This window comes from Lepidothrix coronata, unplaced genomic scaffold, assembly GCF_001604755.1.
Source record: "Lepidothrix coronata isolate B3197 unplaced genomic scaffold, Lepidothrix_coronata-1.0 Scaffold66, whole genome shotgun sequence".
Taxonomy (NCBI): domain Eukaryota; kingdom Metazoa; phylum Chordata; class Aves; order Passeriformes; family Pipridae; genus Lepidothrix; species Lepidothrix coronata.
The window spans coordinates 3,220,204-3,238,589 of NW_016690246.1; the positions used below are offsets into that span (position 1 = coordinate 3,220,204).

Here is an 18,386-nt window from a genome sequence, read left to right on the forward strand (position 1 = left end):
ATACACATAATGGCATCATTCCTAAAGCTCACAGATTGCTAGGAAATGCTGTCATCACATAATATCACTCCTGGGATGTTAATACCTTTATTAAACTAAAGTCTGTAGTAATTTTACAGTGGATTTCAAAGATACAGAATTTAACTAGCTTGAACCTGGACATATCCAGGCTGTCTTGCTTTGCCCCAGTCCTGGTGAAACTATTTACCTTGAGGCCAAAAAGTGTTTAAATAGTAAGATACCTCCCATACTGTCCTGCTTAGCATAACTGGGTTGGTTCAGGACAAGGAGCTCTAGGTAAGCCCCTGCCCTCCATCTAATCCTACATGCTGGAACAATCCAAGGTGGTTTGTAAATGCCCTGGAAAGCATGCCAGTGCTTTCAGATTCCAGGATTAGGGGAGCTACTTGAAAACTTGCAGATACATCTTATATGCAAATTTACTGCATTCAATTGCGCACAGTCTCAGTATTTGAGCTGCTTCTTCACAGTGTCTGAAGAGAAGGAAACTGGCCACGTATCACTTCTACAGCAGAATGCTCAAGTTAGAAGTTCAGATTGGGTTCAGCAAAGCTGGTGTATCCATTTAAATCAGAAAAAGGAAAAAATAGATTTTTTAGGTCCACTCAAGAAATTAATATGTGATCATAGGTCTTATAACATAGTGTTCATCTAGTTTGGTCAGCTATAGTATTATATATTTATACAAATTCACCACTTAACCTGAAAGTTCTGCCTGAGCTAGATAATACCAATTTAAAAAAACATCCACTCTCTTTTTTTTTTCTTTTAAAGACTTTAGGTGATGGCAAATTTACTGCATGCAAATTTGAAAGGCTTCAGTGACTTAATTGCATTAATTTCTAACACTTCCCCCTCATTTTTAGCCTGATTTTTTCCTCAGAGTTCTGTTTTTCGACTCTCTGTCCTGTTACACTCTTTATTAAACATCTCTCACTAATGTAAGTATTTATGGACTGTGATCAAACCATTATGAACTTTCTCTTTGTGAAAATAAATAGACTGAATTACTTCTGGTTCTTGCTTTAGGACATCGTTTCCTGACTCTGAATCCTTCTTTCAGCTCCACCCTGAATCCTTTCCAATTTGTCATCATGTTTTGTGCAGTGTAGATGCCAGACACGGCCATTTATGCTTGTAATAATTTCAATCACAGGCATCTCAGCAGTGTAAGGGAAACTGAATTTTTTTACCTCTCCAGGAGTGAGGGTAGAATGAGTTCACCCCAAAGATCTGGGTTGTTAACCCAGCTGTGGAAGAGGGAAAGGAGAGAGAGCATGGCCAAGACTGGAAGGAGCTGGTTCCTCATTTCCTCCCACTGACACTTCTGCCAAAAGTAACAACAGGACGTTCGGGTATGACATAGGCAAAGCAGGCAGCAGGTCCATGACTATCACTTAGCATTGTTTTGCTTACTACCCCGTTAACCTGGATAACCTCAACTTCATCTGTTCCTGGTAATGCTCCTCTAAAATGCTATAATGATGTTTTCTGCTTTGTGACTTCCCCTGGTTCATGTATTGAAAGATCTTATTCATTTTCTTAGCCACTGCATCCCTGACAGAGTTTTAGTTGTGGCTCACTGTGGCCCTGAAGTCATTCTTCAAGTCACTGCTTTCTAGATTAGTTCACCACCTTACAAGTTTAACCTGTATTTGAAGAAGCATGACCTTGCATTCTGTGACTACGATAAGTAACATCATTCAAAGAGCTACATGGAGCATATTTTTCACCTCATTTTGAACTGACCAGCCCTTAGTCTGGCTGCTATACCATTAGTTATATCACCTTCACCTTGACTGCCATAGTACTGTTTTCTTCCACATCACTTAAGATTATAGATTAGAGAAGGACCAAGATCTATCTATACACAAATCAACCAAATTATTTGGTTCTGGGAGTCCCATATTCTGAAGTCTCTCCTATTTAATTGCAACATTTCTATTTTGTGAGATGCATGACTCTTTTATACTCCTCTTTGAGAGGAAGAATGAAAAAGGCAAGTCATCTTTCATCTTGCGGTTCTTGTGTTCTGTGTGGGGTTCTACTACTGCAATGCAGCTGAAGATACTGCAGAGGGATATTTAAATTTAAGCCAAAAAAATCCCCTAATTAAAGTGAAGAAAAAATTATGAATGCATTTCTATTTTTAGTATTCATGAAAGTTGCCTTTGCAGAACCTTTGGGCTTAAATTAATAGACATTCCATTTTTAATTGGAGCATTTTGTGGCATGCAATGGTTTATAATAAAGAGTGAGTTAGTTAGGCATTTATTTGAAAACTAAAACATTCAGGGAAGCCAGTGTGGGGTTTTGGATATAATATCGACTTCACAGATAAAAGGGACAGGCGAGGGAGGCAGACGAACCACAGACAAATGACACTATTGAACATCTTAGTTAGCTGTGCCTTCTGGATGCTATCCTTAAGCAACCAGGGCAAGATAAAGATATCACAAAACATGCCAAAAAATGAATTCAAAATAATAATTTTTCAACCTGCAATCTGTATGTTCATATGTGAGTCAGGAGTTACAGAATCTCTCAAGAGTTTTGCTTTCCTTACACCCACTCCCATAGATGAGCTTCGAGGTTGTTCTATTTGTGCTCTTTGCTGCTACTCACATTAGGCATGGGCTAAAATAAATAGGGATTTGCTGCCCAGGGAATAATGTCAGCTGGATGAGGGGGGTTTTTGTGGCATCCAGCAAAAATAACGAGGGAAAAGGGAAAGCTGTGGAACATACTGTGGTAGCCAGTGCTTGATGGGCAGCCTCCTGCTGCTTGGCAGGAACACAACTCCCTTGGGCAGTGCTGTCAGGTCAGGTCCTCTTCTGAATCCAGGTGATTTCGATTTCAGAAAGCTAGTCTTTTTCCCATTATGCCAGATTACCATGCTAGATTCTGTTTAAGGGAAGAGGAAAGGAACATTTGAGTTTGCAAGACTTGTCATGTGTTTTCAAGTCACTGCTGCACAGCAGCCACTGTCCTTACTGCTGCTTTATCATACCACCCTAAAAACTGCTAAATCAGTTAAAAAATTCAAATATCAGGAGATTGGGCTTGTGTTTTCTGTGTGAGAGTGTCTGCTTAGAAAAACTGGATTGTACATTTTTCAGAAAGCAAATGACTTGTCACAAAGCAGTGCTTTGTTCCTATACTGGATGTTATCTTGAGCCATGAGAGCAGGGCTGTTGCTTCACATTTCACGTGCTGCGTAACTTCCCTCCCAAATGCCAGAGCCATCAGAGAACTATTATTGCCTCCTGTACATGGTGACAATCGTAATTACTGCATCAGCCTTAGAATAAATACACAGCTAATCAAATATGATGATGAGAAGTAGAATAATAGGCAGACTAGTAGAACTATGGTAAAAATGTTTGCTGGGTAAAGCTTTCCTGGCATGTTGCTTGAAGCCAAAGTGAAGTCCACCTCTTCCAAACACTGTATTCAGGTCAGGTTCAGCCCTATTTTGTTTAGAGAGCATCTCCATCAGTCTGAATTACATTTTTCCTCAAACAATTTGCTGCAGATTAAATTATCCTTTCAGTTGGGACGGGGCATTAGAAGGAAATATTCCCGTATTTCCCCCCCCCAGAGCAGGTGGTTAAAGCACACTTCTCACACTGCAGCAATGCAAAGTGATGTTGTCTTTACCAAGCACAAGCATAGATTTGAATTGGATAACTGCAAAAATTGCTTATCAAGGTTGGAGATTACAGTTACCTCAAAAAGGATGTTTTACCAAACATTGAACTTTAGCATTAAAACAGTGAATACCTGGATCGTGGCATTGTAGAGTATGAAGAAGAATGCTTTATCTTTAATCTAGTCTAAACAGAGCCTACTTCCAAGTTTTACTAACTTTCATATTTTCTTAAAAATAGACTTTCGATATAACATCAGTAGTGCTAGAGTAGCTTATGTCTCCTGCCACAGAGAACACTGTCCCAGCTGTTTCCAGGATTACAAAAACGTAATTAGACCGTGTTGAGTTTGTCCGTGAAGTGGCAACAGAAACAGTTATACTGCATCAGGAGCCACTTTGTTTCATTGTCCTTAACGTCAGTATTTGAAATCCAAGCAGAAGTATCCTGATGGTCCAATATGGAGAGTAATGAGGAATGAATATCTCAAGCCTAATGAGCTAATCTTCTAAATAAAAATGCTGAAGTGTTAGTTTTCATAGAGATGTAGTCCCCTACAATAGCACCAGCTTCCCTAGTTTGAGGGAGGCTCTTTATTATGGTCAAAGATTACTTAAGTTTCCTTTTCAAAAATTTTTTTCTTCCTTTTTCATAGCTGTCCTTGTTAGTGCTATATTGTAAGCATATTTTGAAAGGAGAGAATAATCTCCTTTTCCCCTTTCCTTTTTTTAAAGTTTTTTTTCTTTATTTTGAACTACACGATCATTTTAGAGATACCATCAGAATGACCTTTCCTAACAACTCTACCAGAAGGACATCAAATTGAATGTTTCATTATTAGCCTCCTACCATTCAGACAATCGAGTGACTTTTTTTTTTTAATAATTCCAAGTTCAAGAGTTAAAACTTGGAAAATTATTAAAATCAGTCATGTTTAAAGAATGAGATAAATTTTAAATGCAAATTGATATGATAATGCTGAAACTTAGAGGTATAATTTATTCCAGAAATATGCAAAAAATGAATTTTAAGTATATATTATTGAAAAGTTCAAGTATTCTTGCAAACTTGAAATATATTATCTTTGTGGCATGCTCATATATATATATATATCTCTAAAAAAAATTATGTTGACTAAATGGTAACAAATGAGCCAGTGTTTACCATGGTAAGGAGTACATTGGGGACATAACCATTAGACATGGGTAATTTACTTTTAGCATTATCAGTTAGAAATACTGCAGTTGAGTGGAATATTTTATTACATGAAAACATCTGTAACCAATATATCCCTTGGGAGGCTTACGTGACCTGTGATCTGCTTTGAAAAAAATGTTTTGGTTTTATGAGGCTGCTCAAAAGAAGTATATGCAGCAGACTGTGTTCCAACAAATCTGGAAGGGGCTCCCTCCTCTGTGCACCTCCTGGAAATTTCTGGGAGCTGCAGCAATGTGTCTGCATTCCAGGCTGTAGTCTTCAAACTCACTCCATAACCTGTGACACTGAAAAAGACTTGGGAAATGTGTGCAGTCATGCACTCTACCTTTAGTACTACTAAACTTATTAGTATATTATATATATATATATATATATATATATAAAATATTCAATACTATTCTGTGCCACATAGTGTTTCCACACAGTAATCCTTGCTATGAGGTATCCTAAAACTATAGCTGTCATAGTAAGGTTCGATCAAAGAGCATGATGCAGACATCTGAAAGTATATTTATGTTCTATTAAAGTATCCTTAGTATATTTCTCAGGACTTGCTATGTACCTTTTCATGGCTGCTTTTTTCCCCTCTCTCCTTCAGTGAAGCCAGAATATGTCATCCCAACTTAAATTTGCAAAGCAGTTGCCTGTGCTCTAGCCTTCATAGTGCTTTGGCAGGAAAACAAAGTACCCAGCTGCAGAGGACTGTCAGTCAAGGCCTGGGAACTTGGGGAGCCAGGAAGACAGAGGGCTAGACAGTCTGAACTTGACAGCCCATTAGGTACCTGACCTTCTGCTTAAATGACTATTGAATACTTGAAGATGTGGATTAATACTTTCTTTTATTCTGGGAGTTCAGAAGTGAGATGGGCAGATAGGCGTGCCAATTAGAAAGGGCTTTGCCATGAAGTGCTGTGTGCCCTACAGTGCAAGGCTGTACTGCGAGTGGTGTCTTAGCATGCTATTTCTACAGAAAACTATTGAGGAAAAACTGCAACTTCTTTACAGAGGGGGAAAGCCGTCACACCCACCTTAGGATCTCATTGTACTATAACACTGTAAGTGGAGGCAAAATTACTTGTTTCTAGTTACTTGGCTACTACCTACACCCAGAAATCAAAACTGTCCAGTTTATGGTCATAGGCATAACACAGGCATGTTCCAGACCATAATATGTCGAGAGGTTTTTTGGCATAGGGTACTAAAGTAATAGGTTTCATGCCAGTAAGACCACTGCATTGCCCTTCTGTCATCACTTTCAGTTCACGCATCCTCCATGCAGCTCTGCAGACACAGGGGCCCCAACACAGCAGAATAGAGGGAATTTCTCAGCCAAAAAATTGTTTATCCCTTGAAATACAGTGAGCTAGTGCTGCTTTTTAAAAAGTCTGCCTTGTATGGAGAATATTTAAGACTCAGTCTTGCCCATTGAGTACTTTACCAGTCCAAAGGTAGAAAAAAACCTTTATAGGCATGTGAAACAGATCTCTTTTGTCTGTGGTGATAATACTGTGCCTGGGATTGGGCTGACTGTGAAACAAAGTGTAATTCATCCCCAAATTTCTATCTGTTTGAAAGAATGAAAAGTATGTGCTAACAGGTTGGTGGCAGTGCATATTGATTGCAGGCATAGAATTGGGAAGAGTGCAAAAGTTTTGACTCAGCAAGGAGAGGTGCTGCAAGGTCTTTCCCAGAATGGAAAATCTTTCACTTTCTGTGCCCCAAGAGGTAGATGAAAATGAGTCTTATGGTATTTTTTCCATGTATGAGACAGTCCCAGGCAAGGCAAGGCAGGCTTTGTGTGACACAGTTGGGTCAGCTTTGTTTGGAGGAAGTTGTATCGTTTATCATGGAGGAAACCACATAATTTCTCATTCGTGACCAGAAAAGTTTTAGATATTCTGAAATCAGTGCACAGACAATATCTAGAAATGGGACAGCTTGTTTTGTCTAGCTTTTTGAGTCCAGTAATATCAGGAGGTGGAAAGTTCAAGTCTAATGTTACTGGCTGCACTCTCATTTTCTGCTGATGGGATATAGAGAAGGCTATGGGGAAAAGCACAAAAAAAGGGCAACAAACCTGATGTAATGAGGAAGGAAAAGGTATGTTTTGTTTTGAGAGAGGCAGGTGAACCTCCTATTTGGAGCAGAAATGTGTTGCAAAGTTAGTGTTTACACAATGTGAAAATATCCCCATTGTTGCCTCACACCAAGGAGCTGATAACATGGGAAGCTCTTTGATCAAACACCTAGGTAATTTCTTAGCTCTCTGCTATAATTCAACATTTAAAAGGCAGGGAATGTTCTCCCACCACAGATACTTTTTTAATCTCTGACATTTCTTTGGAGAGATACTCTGAGTAATTTTGAAAATAAAAACAAATATGTACAAATGCAGCTTTTTCCTTGAAGTGGTGTAAAGGTTTCACTGGAGAGAAATCGTTAAGTAGGATGAAAGCAGAGTAGTGTCAGACCAGTGTCATGACAGCGATTGCTTGCTGATTCCCACCCACTCCATCCCAAATAATTGAGTTAAGGAATGTTATTAAATAGCACATGCTAACTTTTTAGTTTTGCAGCAATTAATGATTTATGCTGTTCTTCCGTTGACATCATCTCATGTCACTGGAGTACATTTTAACAAGAGGTATGTAGTTCTGGTAATCCCCAGGAAATCTGCACACTGTTTACCAAAACCCACTGTTTTTTAAAGAAGAGTTGTGCTTTGCCAAGAGACTTGGAGCATGTCAGACTAGAAAAATGCTTCGTTTGATGCCTGAGAGGAAACAGTGTGTGTGTGGACATAAAATCTTATGCCTTCATGGTAAAAACATAGAGATAATTGGCTAAGCCATGGTGTTTTGCTTCCAGAAACAGGAGGGCAGTCAGGCCAGCCACTTTCTTACTGAATCTTACTAGCAGGTCTGCAGACAGAGGTTTCAAAAAAGCACCTAACTTCACACAGCTGATGACAGATCTTGCTGCTTACCTACAGCAAACAAGCTGAAGAGCCAGCTTTTCTTTTCTTTTCTCTGTTTTTTCATCCAGACAGTCAAAACTGTATTTTAGTTTGTTCTGAACCTGATAGTGCAGGGGTATTTTTTTGTCCTGCAGGCTTTCCACTTAAAGAGTTTAGTGACTATAAACATGCAATGCTCTTTTTTACCTCTGCAACCCACTTGCATTAATCCACTTTTGTGCTACTTGGCACACGAGGTGAAACAAATGAAAAACTGTATTAATTATTCATCAGCTAAAGTATCTCTTTCAGTGTTTCAGGTTTATAGATACCTTTGCATAAACTAATTGATTTTAATCATAATATTCCAAGTAGTTTTAATTAATAATTTAAATATAATTGTTTTGGTAAATTCTTAACCTTATTCTGAGCAGCTGGCACTGGAAAACAGAATTTGGCAGTGATTTAACTTCAGAAATATGGAGCTAGTTTTCTGCAGCTGTTATCAAATGAAATTAGTAACTTGAAGGTGTGGAATTTTTTTTTATGAAAGGCTAATCAAGTCCAAATTCAATTGCATTCAAATCTAAGATAAAACATGAAAAAAAAGTGTGGAGTAGGGACAGAGAGTTTCCTAAGGCATTCACACCTTAATGTGGCTGAGCAGGGGAGTGAAGGAGGAGGAAGACGTTAGTGCCAAAGCAATCACATCTTTTATCTCAAGAACTATTTTCAGCAAGGTATGCTGATCTTATTTTCCATCCTCCCACGCTTTGGATAAGAGTTTCGGGAAACTTTATTCTTCCTTTGCTGGGTGTGGATCTAATAGAGATTTCAATACCAGGGAACTACCAACCTTTCAGGCAGACTAGTTGTTTGAGTCACTGCAGAAGAAATTAAGGTTTGTCAGTTCAGATAGGAAGCTGATTTACTGTGTGATTTTTCAGAAAAATCTCTATTTCCTATGCTAGTGTTGCAGACTTTAACCACTGTTTGTGTGGACAGAAATATTGTTTGCCAAATACAGTTCTCCCATGGATGAGAGAGGCTTTTAACACTGTAGCACTACGAACAAGTGGGCTTGTGGTGGCAGAGCTTTATAACCCTAAGGAGCAGAGCATGGGATGGAAACTGGGTGAGAGCAAATGCTTCCAGATGGGTGCAGCATCCTCCCGCAGAGGTCCTGCATTGGTGTGCTCAGTTTGCTGGCAGCACAGGCAGCTGCCAGCCCTGGCTGCAGCGAGCTCCTGTTTCTCTGTCCGTCTCCTGCTGCACATCTCTGTTCCTTATAATCCCTGCTCCCCTCCCAGCAAGTGGGGTCCATCCTGTCAGTAGCAACACAATGTGCCATGTTGAGGATGAAGACAAGGATAAGTATGAGGCCGAGGCGTCCTGATGTCACCACTGCCCTGCCAGCCTGTACCACAGCAACTGCCCCAAGATAGGTCATGGGGCGCTTCCCAGCCTTACGTGGAGCCAGTTTCAGTGGCATTAATTACAGCTGTGGTTTGGATCACTTTGCTTGGCCATTAAAATCCATTCCACAACGAGTAGCATTGAAGTGAGCAAGGAATATTTGTGGTGGCTATGGATTTCCTCCAGGCCTACAGGAAGAGTAAATTAGTTACTGAAAACTTGACAGTTTGTCCTGAGTGCTTAACTCCTTCCTCTCTGGAAACTGGCTTTTCAGAGGCAAGTGACTTTAAAAGGAAGTAATGTGCCTGATGCCTTTTTATTCCCCCACCCCCTCTTAACGGTAGAGCTGTAATTGCAAAACCAGCCAGAAGTGATTTGTTTGAAGAGGAAGTGTGGGAACTTCCTTTATAAATATTGCCTTTCCCTTCGTGTGGATCCAAATGTGGTTTCCTCTGCTGGCGGAAAAAAAAGTGCTTGAACTGAACAACAAGCACTTTTTCCCGTAGCTCATGGCCCATGTAAGCATGAAAGAAAGCGGTTTTACTAAAAAAAAAACAACAAACAAACAAAAAAAACCAAACAAAAACCAAACCAAAGGAAAAAAAAGAAAGAAACCAACCAACCAAAATAAAAAGGCAGGTTGCTGCTCAGGGAAGAACTGAAGTTGGCTGGACCATCGGGTCATCCGGTTTTTTGCCCAGCCGTTCCCTGTCAATGCCTGCAGATGGACGTCCTCTGCTCAGGAGTGTGGGGCAAGTTATGGTCCCGTGGAGGGGGCTGGGGGGGAATCAGTGTTTGCAGAGCCTGTGATTACAGAACCCGCTGTGACTTGCTCTGCAAGATAGGGCAATATCAGCCCAAACCCAGCTCCTATCGCCATTTGGAATGGTTTCTTTTTTAAGAAAGCCTCAATATATGTATCTTTCCTAGTGAAGTAGAAACAAAAGCCTATACCCTTCCCCAGCCTAGAAATACCTTTGAATTCTTTGCAGAACAGGGGTTCACCTGCCAGAAAAGCAGCTACATCCAGGGAATTGTCTGTGCTCAGCAGTAGCAGGTAGGTTAAGCTCACAGGGAGGGAGCAAGTTTTAACCTGACAGGTTTAACCCTGCTATATTTTTGCACTTTTTGAGGGTTGGTTTTGTGGGGGTTTTTTTGTTGGTAGTGGGGTTTTTTGGGGTTTTTTTAAGTGCACAGTATGAGAGTGTATGGGCTCCTTGGGTGTGCAGGCAGCCAGCTGGCCTGGCTTACTAACACAAAAAGGTGCAGATGATGGGAGTCAAGGCAGGGGGTCCATTTCCCAGCTCTGAAGAATTCCAAATTGGGAAGACAGGTTACAGAGAAAGCAAGGGAGAGTGTGGAGGGAATCAGGCTGATTCTCTGAGAGGCACTGAAGATGAGAAGAGCCCTTCTGCCTGAATTGAAGGAGCGAAGTGTTCTTATATTGCTTATAATAAGGCAGAGAGTTGTCTTGTTCATTGGATTTGATGGGCAAATGAGAGATTCCTGGTATTATAACACTGGATTGATGTGATGCTTTCTGATCTGGCCAGCGAGAGGCACAATCAGGCCACTGTTTTACTAATGAGAGGTCTCTGATTTTTATACATTTCTCAGTGGGGAAGAAGAAATTTCACTCAAGCTTCAAACCAGGCTTTGTAGTGGTTCATTTTTGCACTTTTAGAAACAAACAAAAGAATAAAATTTGCAGCGCAATGGGCCATCCTGGGAAAAATCAGTCACTATCAAAGGACACACACGAAACTTCACTGATCTTTCCACTTGGGCCTGGGTGAGGCTTGCCTGGCTCACCATGCTAGTAATTCTCACAGCCTCTCATACCTTGCTTCAGAGGACTGGACATCCCAGTGCAGGATGACAAAGGAGTGAGAAGTGAACTTTGGGTGATTTTTACTTTTAAATAAAATCAAAAATAAAGCTCTCATCTTTTCACTTCCTCCTTTGTTCAATGTCATGCAAATGTATTTAAAGCCCTACAGCGCTCAGGATAAGCTCTCAATCCTTTTATGCCTTTCTCCTTGTTTTCTACACCATCTTTTGCTGCTATCTCCTTATGTCACTTATTCTCTCTCATTCATGCTGCATTCCCCATTTAATGATCTTTATTCCTTTTTACCTTCTTACAGTTAAAATTTTTTTCCTCTCCTTTTTCACACTCCCACTGTCATGCCTGCTCCTTTTTCCAATAAAGCAGGCTGCATTCCATAATTCAGGGAGTAAACCTTCAAATTCTTGTGCAAGTACTCCCACTGACATGAAGAGACTGCAGGACTGGGTCCTAGCTTGGCAGATGTATGGGGAAAGGCAGTGGAGCCAATTTTAAAACAGTCTTAATTACTTTGGTGGTTTGTATTGCTTTGGTTGACTATTAAGAGGCGTATTTCTAAGCTGGGGTGTGCAGCAGTGGCACTGTATAAATAAAGAATTTCAAGAACTTCGTATAAAAAACTTTATAGAGGTAATATATTACTTTCAGTCAGGGGAAATGGAGGGACACCTTAAAATCAGTTTTACTAGCACCCTGTGTTTAAAAAAAACCCTTCTTTTTTCTTTTTGTTTAACCTCCTGTGCAAGCCTGGGCATGTTTGAGGCTCCCAGGATCCAATTTCATGTAGTATCCTATTTCAAATCCAGGCCAGAGCAGATCGATCGAAAATCAGTGCTGTCAGAAATAAAACTGCCTGTGGAAAGCCTTCAATGACATGAAGATGAAAGGGGGAATGTAATGTAGCAGATACTGATTTTCTTTTTTGAGGTGTGAGGCTCTGAAGCAGTGTGTCCTTGAATGTTGCACCATTTACCTTGATTGAACAGTAACAGTTGTAGGACAATTTTGGTGAATTTTTGTGTTCTTCAGTTAGTAGTTAACAGCTGTGTTTTGTGAAGGGGGAGTGGTTGGTGTTGCTGGGGCTGTTTTAAGCCAAAGCAGAAGCTGTAGAATATCTTACAGCGAGCATACAGCTACCTGTAAGTCTGCACAACACCAGAATAACACAAGATTCCTATTAATTCTTGTCAGTGAAATACTTACTGGTATTTTTAAATGATTGAGCAACTTCACTACTTTGAAAACTTTGAAAACTGCTGGTGAATGCAAACTAGTCGAACTGATCTGTGTTTATACTGGTTTTTAAGATCAAACATTGATGGCAATCTTCCTCATTTTCCTTTATAATTCTATGACTTTTCTTCCCTGGCCCACAGAGGCCAAAGGTTCAAAGTAAAAGAGGATTATCTTAGAATTGAGAACAGAGAGAAACAGTAATATTGTTTTAGGACTTTGAAGGAGCAGGAAAGTGAAGGAAAAACTAAACATGTGAGCTTTGGTTAATTTTGAATTCTGGGTAATTTAAAAGTTTGACTATGCCAGTATTGTGTTGAATTCCTGGAAAACTATGAGTAAACTTTGTTCTGCTGTGTAGTGCTGGTCTGTCTCCTGTCACCTGCACTAGGTGATGCTCGTGACATGGTGAGCATCTTGCACTGGTGAGAGACCACTAGGTTGCACGAATAGGTCCCTTGCATGGAGGCAGTGTGTCATGGAGGTAGTGTGTCATGGTGGCTGGCCTTTGCTCTCAGAATAAGGGAGGAGGCTTCAGAAAAAAAAGGTCGTGTCCTCACATTCTAAAAAAGTGCTGCCTAAAACCAGCCAAGAGAATAGCAGTAAGCCAAGCAGAGGAGAAAGGAAGTCAGTAAAAAAGCTCTAGAGTTCATGTGCTAGAAGTGGACTCTAGTGTCTGTGGACAAGGAGGTGGAGAGGGCAGAATGGAGATGACCAAGAGCCACTTAAGCTAGAGAGTCAGGTAAGGGAAGGTACTGCATTGATGATATATCTGTATATAATAGCATGACACTGAGTTAATTAGAGATGTAAATACACTGCAGTGTTTAATGTATTAGGCTAGTATTTGGTATCACCCTAAAGTTTTTAATAGTAAATTCTATATCCTGTTTCCATATGGACATGGTCTGCATGATGTAAAATCACCTTCCCACCACTGAAATATAAAGGTCCTTTCTCAAAATTAAGCTCAAAAACAGTATGCAGTTTTATCTTATGTGCTCCATCCTATCAAGGGCACTGTGCTTGTTAGCTCAACAGCCGGATGAAAGTTCCTTGGGCATATAAAAGTCTATATGAAAAGTGTCTGCTCCATATGTTACATATAGCTGAAGGCTCAGGGGAATAAGGTCTGTGTCTGGGAACCGGATAGTACAACTTTCTATCCGTGACCCAGTGCCTGACCTTTCTAACAAACAAATAAAAGACTCCCTCAAAGAAATATGGTTCATGATCTGTTTTTAGCTCTAGAAACAAACATTAAAAAAAAAGCACTCAGTGTGCTCCTACTCGTACTTACAGCAGCATCAGCTTTAGGTGCCACAGAACAAGTGCCACACTTTGTAGTTTGCTGCTTTTAAAAGGCACGATTTCCCTGGCAGTCACAGTGCCAGGGTGGCACATTATCCACTTGCAAAATTTTGCTCTTGGACACAACCGATCAACCTGAGTTTATAATCTTTTTGAAATTGTGGTATCTGAGACCTTGACCATGAGAACAGAAGTGCAGCTGCCTGATGAGAGAGAGGGTGGGGAGGTTGTTCATAGTTGTCCTGTTTCTACTGGGTTATTGATCTCTCATGATGGTCTTAACTGCATACAAGGTGGTCTTCATCCTTTCCTCCTAAAGGTGTATTTTGATTTGAAAATCAGAAATTGTGTCATGTGGAAGGTGGGAGCAGTTAAGTGTGTTCACATTGTGACAGGGTAAGAACTAAGAGTATTGTCAGTAATTGTCAGTACTGACAATTACTATTGTCAGTAATGCCCTGCTGTTCTCTGTAGGTTATGGAAAGGAGACGGAGTCCCTTCTGAAAAGCAGCTCAGGGAAGATTGATTCCTAATTCAGGAGACTATCCATGGCAGGACTCTCTCTGTCAAGCCAATGAAGAGAGAAGAAACAGGAAGATTAGCCTTGTTAGACTGAAGGTAGCTTGTGTGAGCACCCCCCTAACCACTTGCTCTATTTGTGCTCATGGTTTCTGTCAGCTTTATAGAACAACTCCCCTATGTCATCCAAGTACTTTTAGTTTCAGGTCAGTCTGCAACTGCCTCCAGCTATCAGAGGACCTGTGACAGCAACATGTACTGAAGTTCCTTCAGTTCAGGCAGTCCATTTTGACTGGCTGGCTGGCCAAACCCATACCATGGAAGACCAATTCCTCATGGTGTTCCAGTGTAAGATACTGAAAAAGTTGTGCAGGAGGGAGAAGGAAAAAAAAAAAAAAAAGAAGCCTTGTGGCAGATGGTACCACCTGTGTCCATCTAAACTCATCCAAAGCAGTGTGCCATTTGAGTGGAGAAACCTGGAAAATCTGATGATTCAGTCTGAATGCATAGGGAGATAATGAGAGAGATTTCTGGCTTACATCCCAAGCCTCTTATGAAAAAGGCTTCCTATTTTATAACACAGAAAATTGAATACAGTTTGGTAGCATCATTTTCTGGAACAGCTGATTACCAACTACAGACTAAGCTGCCCAGTGTACTCAGGTGAGAACTGGCACATAAGTAGTCCACTGACTCTGTACCAGTTCCTGGGTTATCATTGAGCCTCTTTTTCCAATAAATAAATTTCTGATGTTTTTAGCAAAGGACGCACCTTTATTATTGGGGGCATAGCTGGCTGAATACAACAGTCAGGGCTGACAGCATTCAATACATTTTCCAGGCTCAGCCAAATACTAACTTCCATGTACTTCAGTTCTTGCATCTGCAAAGTTGGGAGGTGAACAAACTGTGCAAGACATGCCTAAATCAGTGTTCAGCAATGCTTGCAAAAATGCTACTAAGGAAAGAGGCAACATGGATATAAAAAGTGAACTTCTCATCGTGATCCATTGTTTCCTTGCTGACTACTTCCACCTCCTTCCTTCTTGGTTGTTGTTGACACTATTATAATGGTTCACATCCCTTTGCCACTTCCTTTTACTTCTGAATTTTCTTTTCCTTTACATGCTTAATTTACACCAGATCTGTTTTTCCTGTTGTCAGTAAGATATCAAAAAAAATCTGCCCTTTCCCTTGGTCCTAAAGTCCAATTTTTTTGTCTGTTTGTCTCTTGGGCTGGTTGCTTTACTTACACTTCCCTCCTATGACCTTCCTCAGTTCCAGTCCAAGCCTGCACTCTTCAATTATGCTGTATCATGCAACTGTGGTCTAAATATCTCACCCAGCTCTTCTCCCATATCCCTCATTTCACAATTTTGCTGATTATCCATGTACATCCGCTACCTGGTGAGTGCTCAGGTTCTCTCAAACAGATTTTCCCTGGGAAGAGATAAATATATGTAGTCTTAAGGAACATCTTCCCACAGAGATATAGGGTATGATCACAGGAAATGAAATCCCATGGAACATTATCAAAATAAACTTGGTTTAGTACTGTGCAGCCTCAAGGAATGTGAAGGGAAAATAATGCTTCTGATGTTTGCATCTTACTTCCAGGAGAAGCCAATGTTGTGCAAGTCTCAAAGTCACATTCAGCTGATATGAGATGGCTTTGGAGAACAAGTGGTGGATTTTGCCAGGTGTTTGGGTCTCTCTCCCCTGGGAACTGCCATGCAGTGATCCTTTAGTGTGTGTGTTGGCTTTTGCTGCAAACTATTAAATTGTGCATTGGATGCTTTGCTGAAAAGCAGCTGGGAAATAACTGTGTAAGGAACAGGTTGAGCCATTCAGCACTCCCTATGTCTATTGTCTGGGATATTTTTTTTGAGGACAGTTGTCATCTTCCCATTCATGTTGGACAATCTACATGAACCATTTTATCCCTTTTTTGCATATACAATGATGTTAAAGAATGGTATTTTATTCTTCCCTAGAGGGACAGACAGTGTTTCTCTTCCATTCTTAAATGTTAGATTGTGGGAGGTACAGAGTACTCCATTGATAAGAGTATGTTCAAGCTCTAGCTAGAGGAGTACCAAATCATGCAATAATCCATCTGTAATGCCAGGCATTCTTTCTGGTAATATTCTTTCTGGTAATATATCAGTTGACTTCCCAGTTCTTCAGTAATTAGTTGTACATCTGTGAACAACTGTCCATCTGATTTATTATCCAAGCAGCTATTGAAATGCAGAATATTGCTCCATTTAGCTTCAGGATTGAAAGTTACGATGTGCTAAAGCTGTGTTTAAAATGTAATAAAACTGACTGTATATAAACAAATTACAAGTTTATAGGACACTATAGAAGATCTTAAATCTATATGTTAAAGCTCATAAATTTGATGTAATTGAGCATAGCTTAATGCATATGAATATATTTGTAATTGTTTCCTTCTCTTATTTAGAAAGAAGATTAAACACTGTCCTGGAAAATAACTTGATTGTAGTGTGAAGAACAGTTAGTGGAAAAGTGAATGTAAGTATTTCACAGCATGTGCCTATTATTTATGTTTGTAAACCATTGACATTGGTGATATTATAAATCATGCTAAATTGGCAGCATAATTTACCAAAAAGACCACTTTTAGTACGGCAAGAATGCAGAATGTGATCACTGTGCATATGTGTGTGAAGTATAGAATATCTATTACATAGTTTTCAGTATGGGGCTGTAGGCTTATACGTACCTAAATGCTTTTAATGGGGCCACATGATATTAGTCACTTGCATGCTTATGAACTGTTCACAGGAAAAATGGCAACATGAAGTTGTCACTAAGTGCCCTTAAAAAGGAAAAAAACCCATTACTCCTGTATAAATACCCACAGGGATTCTTAAATTCAGTAAGGTGGACATATTTTCCATTTCCAGAGGAATTTAGTCTAACTTGGAATAATGCAGCCAGTATATAGTATTTTTCAGTATACTTGCTCCAAAGATGTGAGATTACAGTAGAAAAAGATTGCACTGTGGATTGGCAATTCAATTTACAGTGAAATACAGCAGCTGCAAGTTCCAGGCTAAGTGCATCATTGCTCACTTGAGGTCACTTTTTCAAACCTGGAGTCAATAGTTCTCTAACAATAAGAGCTTTGGTTCATTTTCTAGAACCTTTTGAAACTGTTACTTTGCTGGTGAATACCCCCTTATTTTTCTCAAAGTAATTCCTTTCCCTAGCTGTATTTCATAATAAGGTGAACTCACTGTGTTCCTGCACATGTATATGTACGTACATATTTGTGCATGAAGCAAAGCCATATCTCTGCAAGCATATCCCAGGAGGCTTTGAGTGGCTCTGGTGTGCAGGGCAGTGATAGTCATGAATTTCTAGCTGCCACAGACTCATTCCAATGTTTTTTCATATTACATTTTTCCCACGATCTCACCTTCCTTTTCCTAGAGTCTGACTGAGGAGTTTGGAAGCAGTCAACTAAGCCTTTCCAAATGCCAAATAAAGTATAGAATTAATGACTTAGATGTCAAAATAGGACATCAGTCCTGTCTTAAATATCTAAAGCTGGGATAGTTTTAATTTTAGCCTTTCAACTCTTATAAACTTGTCTTCAGTAATTAGTGGCTGACCAATAGTACTGAAACAGTGAGATACTGCAGGAACTGTATTGCAAAATTTTGTCTGGTTTATGCAGAGTTGTCTACTGATATAGGGTTGCTTGAAATGACGATCCTCAGATTTGACAACACTCTACCTAAGTTGAAGATTTCCAGACTAGGCTGTGCGTTGATTCTTTACATTACTGGTATCTGGCCTAGTTTGAAATGTATGTAGGCTTATAAGTTATAAAATCAAGTCCTTAAAACCTTCTGATGTGTATTGAACAAAATAATACAGAGTTTGAAGTAATTTACTGGGACCAGTCACTCTAGTTGTTTCAGGGTCCTAAAAGTACATCTCAAATGACCTTGTTCACACTAGTGAACAAAAATTTTTTGTCAGTTCCTTTCACATTTTTCTCACCAACTTGATCTTCAACTTTTCTCCTGGGAAACTAGGGAAACTTGGGAAAGGTTATCTTCAGTTCCCATTTTTGTGAAATAAGCAGAATATTGGGGGTTGCTTGTTTGTAGTTTTTACGTGCCTGTTTAGCAGGAGAGCACCATTTGAGTATGGGTTGAACTCTAAAATAATATCT

The 18,386-nt window shown here is 39.8% G+C and overlaps 1 protein-coding gene across 3 annotated transcripts in view; it reads left to right on the forward strand.

Moving 5' to 3' along the window:
• PLXNB2 (plexin B2) overlaps nt 1-18,386 on the forward strand; it is a 259,192-nt gene that overhangs the window by 124,187 nt on the left and 116,619 nt on the right. For all 3 annotated transcript variants that reach the window (XM_017818176.1, XM_017818177.1, XM_017818178.1), the window contains one exon: nt 16,641-16,711. In XM_017818176.1, the coding sequence (XP_017673665.1) occupies nt 16,710-16,711 (2 nt within the window). In that variant the 5' untranslated portion in view covers nt 16,641-16,709. The remainder of the gene's footprint in view (nt 1-16,640; nt 16,712-18,386) is intronic.